Here is a 13,222-nt window from a genome sequence, read left to right on the forward strand (position 1 = left end):
TTGTAGCCACCAGCTCTGCTAAAGACAGAAGTGAACCTTTCAGAAGGACAACCATTTCTGCAGCACTTTACCAATCAGGCCGGTATGGTAGAGTGGCCAGGCAGAAGTCTGTAAAGCCCACCTGGAGTTTGCAAAAGAGACACATGAAGGACTTTCAGACCATGAGAAACAAAACTCTCTTGTCTGATGAAACAGTGATTGGTCTCTTTGGCCTGAATGCCAAGCATCATGTCTTGAGGAAACCAGGGACCACTCATCGCCTGGCCAATATCATCCCTACAGTGAAGCATGTTTGCAGCAGCATCATGCTGTGGGGATGTTTTTTGGCAGTAGAAACTGGAAGACTAGTCAGGATCGGGGTAAAGATGAATGCAGCAATGTACAGAGACACTCTTGATGATAACCTGCTCCAGAGACCCTGGACTGGGCTAAGTACACCACAAAGATAACAAAGGAGTGCCTTTGAGACTACTGTGAATCTCCTTGAGCCACCCAGCCAGAGCTCAGACTTGAACCTTGTTGAACATCTCTGAAGAGATCTGAAAATGCTCATGCGCGATGCTTCCCATCCCGAGCTTGTACCATCATATCCAAAAAGGCTTGAAGCTGTAATTGTTGTAAAAAGTAAAGTATTGAACAAAGACTGTGAATATTTATGTACAGGTTACTTTTTTTTTTCAATATATTTTCAAGAATCTCAAGCAGAAATTTTTCACTTTGTAATTACGGGGTATTGTGTGTAGAAATTTGAGGTGAAAAATTAATATATTCAATTTTGGAACAAATCAAGGGTGTAGCATGCCATAATGTGGACCACGTGAAGCACTGTGAGTACTTTCTGGATGCTCTGTAAACATTCACTGAACATTCATCCAGCATATATTAGAACTAAAGAGATTAGCCTTTTGGGCTTTATTCTAATCTATTTATCGACCAGGTGTTCTTGAACAATCACAATAAACACACATCTTATCATTTTATATACACAATGTAAATGGATCATCAGAGGACCAGTGATGTTATTTACATCCTTGTAGTTGATGAGTATTTCATACTTGGGCTTATAATCCTATTCCTTATCTAATCAGTGGATCAGTATGTGCAACAAACCCTCATGCCTGTAATAAAGATGAAGAGTCATTCTGCTTTTTCAAGTGTGCAGCACTTGTGAAAGGGGTTGTGTAGTACCATTGTTGTTTTTCATCTTGGATAGAGTACTTTATTCATGAAGAACATAAATCAGTGGCCAGCATCTGACATAAAGCCTCATCAGGGCAGGAATTTAACAACCTAGAGTAATTCAAGCTTCCATCAAGAACCACACAAAAGGTAAAAAAAAAAAACCTTTGGTACATAAATACCACTCTGAATGTGCAGAAACAGAGGCAGCCTTTTCAGTCACCGCTGCTTCTAAGTTTCCTGTTGTTTTCAAAAATGAGTGGAAAATTGATGTCTGTGGCTGTATCCTTGAGTGAATTTCTAAAGATGGTCAGTGCACAGAATTTTTTAAGTGTGAAAATTCTTCTGTAAAATATCAGAACACTGAGAACAGCCTTACTTAATTCTCACAAAAGAGCGACAGAGGATTTATGTTTGAAGCCCAAAAATAAAGGTGGGGAAAAAAAGATAATCCCTATTGTTCTGTGTGCATATCAGGTGGTTCAGGAAATTATCTTTTAATTTCCCAGTTTAGGTAATAAATGGAAGGTGTGTGAAGATTATTGATTCACATAATGTTCTTTCTTCTTAATAGGCATCTCATTAAGTTTTCTACAGTGTCCTACACCTCTGCACCTCATTTTACTTTACAATTATGTGATTCCATCACAGTTTCCTATACAGTCCACCTCCTTAGGCATTTGGCAGAAAATTAGATTGGAGTAAGCACGTACTGTAATACAAGATGAGGCCAGTCCACCCTGTTCTCATTATGCTTTCAGATGTGCAAATAAAAAGGAAAAAAAAGAAAGAAAAACAATTTTCTATTCATAGACATAGCTGGTGAAGAGACCTGCCCTTGATGATACTGTCATGTTTTGCGTACGGCAGAGGGCTGGTGCTACAGAGACTGACAGAAAATAACTTTGACAAATGGAATTAAAGAAGAGAAGGAGATTATTTTTTATCTGTACCCAATGCAAATATATAATTTTGCACATTTGCTATTTAAATATAGCCATCCTCTGAAGTTAATGGATTACATGGCCTGCATTCTGCATACTGTGTGATCGAACGTGATGTCTGGATCAACTAGAAGTGAGAAAGCAAGCTCAATAAGTGCCACTGAATGCACTGCAGATGACAGTTTGTATTTGGTATGTAGCCATGTAGATGGCGCAGTAATGCAGTAGTTGCAAGAAGAGTCTGGTTTTTAAATATACTGTCTTCTCGAGGTCTTCCTGCATAAAGCTTGCATGTTCTCCCTCTGCCTGTGTGGATAACCTGCGGGTGCTCTGTTTCTTCTGCAGTCCAAAGACATGCACGCCCGGCTAATTTGTGATTCTAAATAGGTCGCTGATGTAAGTGTGAGCGGTTGTCTGCCTTTCCTTGTCATGAACTGTCCAACCTGTCCAGAGGCGTACTTCTCCTCACGCCCTATGAGAGACAGAATAAGCTCCAGCTCGAGCTGCCAGGGTGGTAAGGATATGGATGGATGGATGTAGACATGGATGTAGTTACATCTGAGGGGTTAAATTATAGACTCTCAGTGGTGTCACTGACATGCAACTAAAATAAGGACCAATACAAAGTGAGAATTCAATGGGGTGCTTTTATACTTTAAACACAGTTCATTTCATTTTGATATCTTAGGCCAAGAGAGATATATATTCTCCATCAGAACTGCATCACTATGATCACACTGGGAAAGGAATTCCACTTAGAAAGCTTGATATGTAAAAAAAAAAAAAAATAAAACCCGCCGGAAAACCCAAAAAACAACCTAATTAAAGGAATTAACCAACCTTAACCAACTTTTTGTTATTAATTAGGCTCTTCAGTATTTGAAATGTTAAAACCTCATCTCTTGGTGGTGCAGTGCAGCCGCTGGCCAGCAGGGGGATGAAGAGTCTACGCTCCCCTCCTCGGCTCATCTTTGGTTTCGCTTCAAACTTTGCCTGAAAGTTTTTTAGTGGGCGGAGACCTTCCGCTACACTTCATCCAATAAGCGGAACCTGTCAGTGATGGGCTCCGGGGTGGCAGGAGTACGGACGGTCCGGTGTTAAACTGGGTGTCAATTAGCGGAAGACTTTCACCGGTGAGCAGCCAAGCCACAGCGTAAGGTGACCAAACAGGCAGAAATTATTACTGTGCCTTTTCTTAAAGTATCACTTGGATGTGGGTGTGTGCTGATACTACTGACCTTATTTGATAGGCTTGCTGCAGGTTCGTGGCTTCCGTGCTCCGTAATTAATGAATGTAACGAATTCTCGCCTCTTTTTGCCCTCTCGTTAGAGTTGTTCAGAAGACTAAGATGGAGTGGCGTCAGCAGACCAGTGTGAGCCGTGCAGACGCATTCAACGAGGCCAAACGCTGGATTGAGGTAGCTGAAGGTTCAGTTCTTCACTCTTTCCTCTCCCTTTATTTACTTCTAAGACGTGCTTCTCTTCACTTATTGCAGACAATTAATTACAAGCAATTAAGAAGGTTTGGTGTCGCTTTATTTTAACCCGCTGTGAAGACAGGAAATCTAACGTTAACCAGAAGCAGCCATGCAAAAGCACCTGTGCATAATTTGTATCGTTGAAACTCACTATAAACTCATACACCTTTAAACTGACTGAGGCTCTCTGCTCTCAAACATCAAGTGTGGCATCTTTTGCATACTTAATCTTTCGTTTCAAAGGCAAACTATGCCTTGATAAGACTCAGGTAAGGGTCATAAAAAAGCCCTATCTGAGAAGTCTGTTTGCTCAGAAAGTATTTGACTGCAGGTCTCTGGGCTTCAGAGGTAAATTCAAATACAGAAAAGACATATAAATCGTTAATATTTAAAAGAAGCTGGAAAATAATAATGTGCACACTTTACTTGAGGTTTGTTTAGTATCAGTGTGCTGATATTATATAAGGCATGGGTTAAATTTGCTAAATGTAACACTTTGCATGCTACCCTGGCATGTGGTGTAGGCAGGCAGGCTTTGCCTTGCATGCATTGTGGAGGATGTGGTTTGAGTGTGGTGCATTTTCTAGGTTATTTCAGGCTGCTCCTGTCCAAACTAGAAACTGTGATCCTTAAATCATAACCGATGGCTACAACTTGTAGACGGTGGGCACTGGATGTCGACCAACTCTAAATGGGACCATTAATGTCACTTGTGTCCGAGCAGATCATTGTGAGAATTTTGTGCAGGGGTCTCTTGGCAGAAAGCCCGTGCCAGTTTTGCACGTCTATTTTCCTGCACTGACGGATGAAAGAACGGGTGAACCGTGATGAGGCATGTATGTGTTAGACGGGAGTATAGCGAGGCCTGCTGCTCGCAAACAAGTAAATGCACCGTTCCTTGAGCCAGATCACAATGGGAACGTGTTGGCACTAATATCTCCAGCTACAGGTTGGGGGATAATAAGCTTCCGTATATTCAAGCATCCAAACTGTTTTATCATTGGCACAGAACTGGCAGCAACATCATGTAAGTGTTTGCTGTACTCCAGGAGAAATTATAATGAATTGGGCTATTTGATATGACGTCATAGTTTCTTGGAGAAGCAGAAGATTCCCCCTCCTGCTGTCCAGCATGTATTCTCCTCATTTAGAGTAACACCATCATCCCTTCATTAATATGAAACATATTGACTGTAATTCAGGTTTTTTATTTTTTTTAACAAATCTTGTGTTTGACCAGTGAATATTTGGCATTTTTGAAAAATTCCTGCTTTATTTCCTGATAGCAACTTGCTGTGGATTAATTGGCGGATCATTGCAGCTCTTAATAATACATTATTTTAAAGACTACATGTAATGATGCTTGTTTTTCTCCCACCCGGGGTCATTTGATCCTTTTTTGGCTGGGAGACACTCTATTTAGACAAATGAAGCAATCTGGCGAGGTTTGCGAGTTGCACACGGATAAAATTCATTTAATTTGTGGTTTCTCGGGGACTATTGTTCATTAAAATGACCACGTTACGTGTTTGATGCTGTAGAACAGACAGCATGCCACGGCACAGCCGCATTGTGTGTTATTGTGTTAACCTTGCGCTGCATTGTTTGTCTGATTCCACTGAGACGCATTCGCTCTGTACCCAGCGCCCGATTCTACTAAAAATGAATTGTAATTGTGGATTCCTGGGGGGACTAATTAGTGAGAAGAATAGCCTTTTGGGGCCCCGTGTTAGTTATGGAGCCGAACCTTAATAGTCCCATTTTTATGTCCTCATTACAAAACCCCGCTTGCCTTGTTCTTGCTCCTGCCATGTCAAATCATTTCCATAGGTTATGCTATATTTGTTGTTCAGAGCAAAAACAACCTTCGAGTGGTTGTGTGAATGCTTGTTTACATACATTTTATGGCTGCTTTTCTCTGTAGATGTATTGTAATTATTTGTTTTTATGTGGCAGCTGGAGAATATTTCAGCTGCTCTTACCCAAGTCACTTAATTTACTCTTATAGTTGACAGCAACAACTACAAGAGGTAGTGTGTATATTTTTGTCTTTTTAATTAACTTCAACTGAAACTATGGCTTCCTAATGTTTTTCGCATAGTTGTTTTTGACACCAAGTGGTGTGTATACACTCACTGGCCACTTTATTAACTACAACTTGCTATACTGGTATAACTTGCTTGCAAAATACTTAATTCTTCCTGGCATGGATTAAATAAGGAGCTGGAAACATCTCCCAGAGATTTTGCTCCGATCACACGGTTTCTTGATTGGACTCTGCTGTTCCTGCACATCCCAAACGTGCTCTAATGGTCTGAGATCTGGTAACTGCCAAGGTCATTTGAGTAAAGTGAGCTTATGATCATGTTAAATAAACCAGCTTGAGATGATTTGAGTTTTTGACATCGTGTTTTATCCTGCTGGAAGCAGCCATCAGATAATGGGCACATGATGGACACAAAGGGATGGACAATGGTCAGCAAGAATACTCAGGTAGGCTGTGGTGTTTGAATGATGGTCAACTGGTATCAAGCAGCCCAAAGTGTGCCAAGAAAATATCCCCCAAACCTTTAAACCATTACCACCAGCCTAAACTGTTAATACAAAGCATACCTTCTGCTTACCTTGATGGCGGTAGCCAGCAGTCATTTGAGAGACTGTTTCCATCCTATCGGCTTGAAGCAGTCGGGCCATCTCCAGCTGACCTGTGATATCAACAGGGTGTTTTTACCCAGAGATCTGCTGCTCAATGGAGATTTTGTTTTTCAGACCATTCTCTGTAAAGCATAGAGGTGCTTGTTCATTGTTCATTATTCATTATTTAGGCACCCATTAGTCGTTACCACAGCAACTGCTAATTCTTCCTGAGGTCCACCAGAAGATCTGGTGGGATTTTCCGCAGTTCTTGAAACACTCAGAGCTCCGTCTGGCTGCGTCAACCATGTCAGCTTTCTTACACATTCTGATGATTGGTTTGAACTTAAGTCTTCTTGACCTTGTCTGAATGCCTAAATGCACAGAGTTGCTGCCATGTGATTGGGTGATTAGAATATTTGTGATAGCTAAAATAATGGGTGACTGTATAAAGGGCAAATATCATCTTTAATAGTTGAACTCTGCAAGCACTTTAACATACTTTAATCATTAATGTGCTGGTTTACACCAGTTTATACAGACAGTGGTGGATATATGGTGTTGGTGTCAGTACTGTAGAAGTATGTGGTACTATTTTAAGCATGTTGGAACCTTTTTAAAATGTAGCATGAATTATATACAGTCATACGTATTCATACAGTCATGCTTATTTCTGTTACTTACTGGATTTGAACACTTGTTCCAAACCTGAATGTCACTGCCTAATAGGCTGTGGGTCCATTGTGGGGTGCCAAAAAAGCTCTGATTGAGATTGACGTGAGCTGGAAAAGACCTCTGAAAGTGTGTCATCTAGCAGTAATCCATTAGCAGCGCATGTGAAGCTGAGCTGCCGTGAATCAAGCTTTTTCCAGTATATTTGGACTGGTGTGGTGCTATAGCCGGTTCTGGTCAAAACGACATACCAGTCGGTCCTGTGTGCCTTTTTTTTAATTTTTAATTTTATTTATTTATTTTTTTCCAGTGTTTTCGGTCCATTTTATTGTTCATTCTTTCTAGTAAAGGCGCACTGCCAAAACAACAAGAAACAAACAAAAGGAGTCTGAAAATGAAGTTGTACATGCCACACTGCAGCCTATATTTTTCATTTTGTTGGACCTCCAGCTGTGTTTTTAATTGCACTCTTGGTAACTTCAACTTTTCCCAAAAAAAAGTCATTAAGCAAAGAAACGCAAATAATTGACTTTTTTTTTTTTCTCTCCTCCCCTCTTTAGGAAGTGACTGGAAAGTCGTTTGGATGCAGTGACTTCCGTGCCGCATTAGAGAACGGAGTCCTGCTTTGCGAGTAAGTAATGATGCTCAAACTTTAAGTGTTTTGCAGGTTTACTTTGGTCAAACTTTTATCTGTAAGAATTAATTTGAAAGATAATTATCATGCAGACCTATCATTAGTGAGTGTATGCAGGCTAATTTGCCAGCTTGCCTTCAGCAGCCTTGAAACAATTTTTTAAAAACAGTAGCATCCAAAACTGCAGTCTGGAGGTTGCTGAGTATCTTTAAAAGTAAGCAAAGATAAACACTCATAAATTAACAAGTGCAGACGCACAATTCTGATGTTTGCTGGTTAACCCAGAAGTTGATTTTAGGATGATGGCTTAAAAAAGAAAAAGTTGTGGTTCTTTATCTAAAATGCCGTCTGCCAATGGAAGTCAAAATTAGGACTGTTTACCAGTTCTTATCTTTTGTGGCTGGAATATTTTGTAATCTGTTTGCTAATTGTCTTCACTCGCAGCCTAATTAATCAGTTGAAACCCGGAATAATCAAGAGGGTGAACAGGCTGTCTACTCCAATCGCTGGTCTGGTGAGTTTACACTTCAGCTGTATGACGTCTGCATAATCACAGTATGCAAGAAAGCAAAAAAGACACCTGTTAGCCAGGAAGTGTTGAAACATTGTGTGGTTTCCTGTTGCAGGCACAAGGAGACAGTGTTGTTGTAGTCTGACTAAACATGAACGTGCATTTCAACCAACTGCAAAGTTTCAGCTTGTTTTTATTGGGAACTGATGCAAATGAAGATTTTTATTTTGGCTTCAGGCTGTTTCTCAATAGCTTCATACAAGTATAATTGCCAAAACAGCCCAAAGCAAGACCAGGAAAAGATCGATTTCAAGCTCCCAACAGGGCCCAATAGATGGAGCCCAGCGGTGGATGCACTGGTGGTGATGGCGGGGTGGGAGAGGGAGATGCAGCAGAGGTTCGGCTCTTACTTTCACAACCTAAAGAGCAATACTGGAGCTTTTGTTTGTTTTTAATCTGATAACTTCAAATTAAACAATTAAAAATCAACATCGACACTTATCGAGAAACTCTTTGAATAACACAATAAATATCCTCTGTCCGGCCTTTGAAGCTTCGGCATTATTTATAATGAAGTTTCAGTCTTTATTATATTTTGTTACATGGGAGTTGGAATTGTTACATGCTAAAATGCACAAATGGGGACAAAAACATTGATCATTATTTTAAATAAATTATGCAGTTTGTTTATTTACCAATAGAGGCTGCTAAATTATCCACCTCTGACTGTTTTAATATCATCAACATAATAATCATGTTTTCATATTTAGTTTGAGAAATGGTTGTAGTGATCTGTTGAAACGCATGTAATCATACACAGAAACACGGTGTATATTAGGCAAAAACAGAGTCTGCACAATTCTAACATGCTTGAAAGATAATATTTGGTATGAGCACCTTTATTCTTGAGCATAGCCTGAGTGCTTTTAGGCAAACTTTTATTTGACTGGTCTTCAGGACTAGCTGTCCAGTCTTCTTGAAGTCTACCAAAATTCTTTGGATGTTGGCTGCCTTTTTGTTCTGTTGTGTCAAGATGCTCTCAAACTGCTTCAGTAATGCTTTCTGTTTCCAGAAAGAGAGCTAACTTTACCTGAGTCGATTACCGTATATAAAGTCTGTGAACTTAACTTGGCAGCGAGCAGGTTTTCTGCAACAAACTGAGTTTCTCTCGGACTCCTAACCTCCTGCTGCACATGAACCTGCTGTGTGACACCCCAGTTCATTTCCTCATTTATGAAGTCACAAAGCTCAAAGTGCAGTAAGCCAATCTGCTGAAGTTTACGTTTTTACAAACACTGAGGCCCAGTTCGATGTTAGTGTCCTATTTTTGTGTTTAACATGAGCGCTTTTCATGTGTTAATGTGTAAGGATGGAGAATGTGATTACCTTGCATATTTATCAGCTCAGAATAAAATCTATATAATCCGCCTTTGTAGCTCCAACTCTGTGCCATCAGGCTGTCAGCCAGTCACAACACAATGCAAACACTTACTATATGTTACACACTGATCAATGGTAAATCATTTCTCGTATTCTAAGTGGTCACACTCAAGCAGTCAGATGTCTCACATTTGGATCTTGGAGATGATTCGAGTATGAAATTCAGGTTGAAATTACTTTAAAATCTGAAAACGGCTCTAAATGTATTTGTAGATGGTTTGTTCTGAACATTTCATCTTAACATGTCAAACACTTGAAAAAGGAACAAATTTGGAGTACTGGTCTCGATGTATGTTTCTCCCCTGAAATATCTTTAAATCAGTTGGTGGGTCAACCCAGAACCAAAGGGTTTATAGGGTCTTGCCTGCCAGGACAGATCCAAAAAAATGATAAAGATCACAGATTCAGACTGGACCAGGCCTGAACTGAGATATTTATGTGTTTGCCTTTTCTGATCCTTTATATTTAAGACTTGGAAAACTGCAGTTTTGTGCCTCCTACATTTTGTCGCTGTGAGATTATTACTGAATGATTAGAATTTAAAAATCAGGTGTAAAATTAGATTCCAGCTTCATTTGATGAAAGTCCAATGACTGTGCATTTCTCAGACCCTGCTGTAGACAAACATTTTCAAATTGCCTTGTGGTGCAAGAAAGGTACAAGACCTCAACTGAAAATGAGTGAAAAGAAAACCTTTGAAAGACAGGAAAACAAGAACTTTACAAGTGACAAAGTCCTGGAAGTAAAATGTAAAGAAATGAGTGGTTTCTCAATACTTTGAACCATACTGAACTAATTCAAAAATGATAATGGTGACCTTTAGGAGTAGCTGTACTAACACTGACAGACGACTAGATAGGATATGTTAAGATAATCTAAATAGATCTGTTTGCAGCTCTAGAGTTGTGCTTGGCTGTAATCCTACCTGCTGTGGTGGTTGAACAGAGCAAGTATGATTTCTAAACAATTGGTTACTTATTAGATATCTACTGAGTGTTTCTTGACAGATGAATAGATGATTAATGATGAATCAGAATTGATTGTAGGTTGTACTCCAAGCTGTTCTCACTTGGAGAATTGTTTGGATGAGGTGGATTTTAACTGTTTGAGGCTGGAGTTGGTCATTACTAGTTTATCAGAACAAACATCAACTGTTTCTCTAGTTTTTCATGCTTTTTTTTTTTTTTCTCATCTGTTCTGATATTTCAGGATAATGTGAATGTTTTCCTGAAAGCCTGCGAGAAACTGGGACTAAATGAATCCCAGCTGTTTCATCCAGGTGACCTGCAGGACATCTCCACTCGTGTGACACTCAGGTGAAGTTGCATGAACACATACCGCTGCAACTGGACCTTTAACTCTAACTTTATTGCAATTTCACAGTGATACTTTGTACAATAGTACAGTGAAATAATTGTACGGTCCCACATCGGTGCTATAAAAGCAAGAAAATCAAAAGAAATGGCATATACAGAATAAAATAAAAAATACAGTATGAGCAGAACCACTGTGTACTGGCAAAATACATGAGGGCCTAATGTTTTCTGCGTAGGTTATAGTTACCACTGACTGAGTTTTCAGTGTGTGTATTTAAAAAGATAAAAGTGAACGTGCTGCTTTGCATTAATAAATGTCTGCACTTTCACTAACAAGCTGCTCCTTTATATGAGCTGATGGCCTGTTCTCCATAAAACCTGATAAGTTGCTGATTAGTGAGGATTGCAAATGAGAAGGCTTAAGATGTCACTGTAACTTTTTTTCCTTCGCAGTTATCTCATTCACCGGGACTTTTCAGTGACGCAATCAAAATGTAAATTGTAGCAGCAGATGTTTGGCTCTTTTGTTTAAGTACTTATTTCTGTCTTGAAATTTTATTTTAGGCGTGACGAAGGCAACAGACGACTCAAAAATGTAAGTCATTATTCTCTTGTTGGGGTGTCTTTTCCTTTCTGGGTAAATGAGTTGGATATAAAGCCATAAAGGGAGCAGTATCCATCAATATATTAGCTTGAACTACTGATGCTGAAGACTTGTCCAGAAGTATGACAAATAAGGTGGCCTTGAGGAGGGGCTGCTGAGCTTGCTGAGGTTGAGGCAAATCCCAGGAGCCTGGTGTTAAAGCCCTCATAGAGTTTAGAGTGATGGAAATATAAGAATACATAAGTGGCAGAGGCCGTCTGGAAACTCCCATCTTAACTGCCTCAAGTCTGTGTGTGAAACTGAGTGATGCACATGGACGTGTGAAGCCTCATTTAAATCGCACAGTAGCTGTGAACTTTAACCCCGGACGGAGGGTTTTGTTTTGTTTTTTCGTCCAGACTACAGTCACTGATGTAGCCTTCTTTTTATTTCTATGTTTTTAGTTAATTATTCTTTCAAATGAACCACTTGGGGTGAATTTGGGCCAATTGGAACGGTTTACCAAAACAATGCAGCACACCAGCATGAACTGTTGCACTCCATTTATTAAGATAAAAATGTTAATAAAATACAATACAAAATACACTTGGTCTTTTATATAATCCATCAGATCTTTTCTTTAAAGTTCTCATTTTGTTTTTGTGAGTACATTCAAAAAAATTGTATGACTTAAGAAAAATATTTAAATAATATTTATTTAGATGAGATTCAGATTTGTGATAAATTAGCCCGATTCAAGGATTTCTCTTGCAGAATAATGTTAACATCAGGGTTTATGTACATTAGGGTAGTTTTTTTTATTTTTTTTATTAATCCAACCTTCTGTTAATTTTCATCTTTGTTCCCCTTTTTATAAGGACTTTTTGAAAAGCCAAGAGTAATTATGGGTTTCTTGCTTTATTAAATAAAATGGAATCATGCATGGCTAATATAGGATTAACCTGTGATCTGTTGCAAGCAGTGAAGTAATTTCCTTGGCATGAGAGAGAACTGGAGAGAAAGAAACACATTTTATCCTAATTAAGTTTGACATAAGCCCCGAATGCTTGTTTACGCTCTGCTTGTACAAATTAGGGGAAAATAAAACTAATTGCAGCTATAATGGCGCCAACAGTCTAATATGACAAACAGAAATGCTTACTTTTGAAAAAGGGATTATTATAGTGAGTCGTGGAACATCGCTTTACTTGGAAAATCGAAGTAGCTTGGTTGGTGCACCTTGATGCTGACACTGATGGCTGAAATTCAGAAGTGAAACTAGTGATTTCTTCAAAGGAAAAATTGATTCTTACACATGGCAAAAAAACTGAATGCAGTTCAGAGGTGCATATTTCAATTCTTCATTTTCCTCCTCTTCATTATCATCATCTTTTTCTTCCTCTCACTGCACTGCTTTAAAGAAATAAAGGCACATTCGATCATCACAGTTTTGAGCAAAGTCAGTTAAATTTCAGCTAGGAAGCATAAACTGTCATCAAACAGGTTCAGGCAACAACAAGAGAACCAATTAACCGGGAGTGGTGTTACAAGTGGGGGCTGTAGACCACTGCTCGCTGCGTTTATCCCTCCTGACTGAGTTTCCTGTAGTTTAGCTCTCTGCTAGTGTCCTTGACATTACTGGTAGCCCACGATGGACCTGCAGCTCATTCAGGCTGTGCTGTCACAAGAAGGTTTGCTGTTTTTTAACAGTGTGGAGGAGATCACAGGAGACGGGTGGTTTTTCACCAGGAGAGCTAGACGGGGCCATAGAAGGGCATCAATCCAAGTTGCTTTATGTGAGGAGGAAGAAATTGCAGAAAATGACAGCTAG

General features: G+C 39.4%; 1 protein-coding gene across 1 annotated transcript in view; it reads left to right on the forward strand.

Annotated features, from left to right (window-relative positions):
• The first annotated feature begins 3,158 nt into the window (after nt 1-3,158).
• LOC102194794 (LIM domain only protein 7-like) overlaps nt 3,159-13,222 on the forward strand; it is a 32,028-nt gene continuing 21,964 nt past the window's right edge. Inside the window, exons 1-6 of the mRNA XM_013908482.1 lie at nt 3,159-3,281; nt 3,454-3,541; nt 7,468-7,538; nt 7,986-8,055; nt 10,702-10,808; nt 11,373-11,403. Coding sequence (XP_013763936.1) covers nt 3,473-3,541; nt 7,468-7,538; nt 7,986-8,055; nt 10,702-10,808; nt 11,373-11,403 — 348 coding nt within the window. The 5' untranslated portion in view covers nt 3,159-3,281; nt 3,454-3,472. The remainder of the gene's footprint in view (nt 3,282-3,453; nt 3,542-7,467; nt 7,539-7,985; nt 8,056-10,701; nt 10,809-11,372; nt 11,404-13,222) is intronic.

Source organism: Pundamilia nyererei, unplaced genomic scaffold, assembly GCF_000239375.1.
Source record: "Pundamilia nyererei isolate P.nyererei 1_Seehausen unplaced genomic scaffold, PunNye1.0 scaffold00011, whole genome shotgun sequence".
NCBI classification, from domain to species: Eukaryota; Metazoa; Chordata; class Actinopteri; order Cichliformes; family Cichlidae; genus Pundamilia; species Pundamilia nyererei.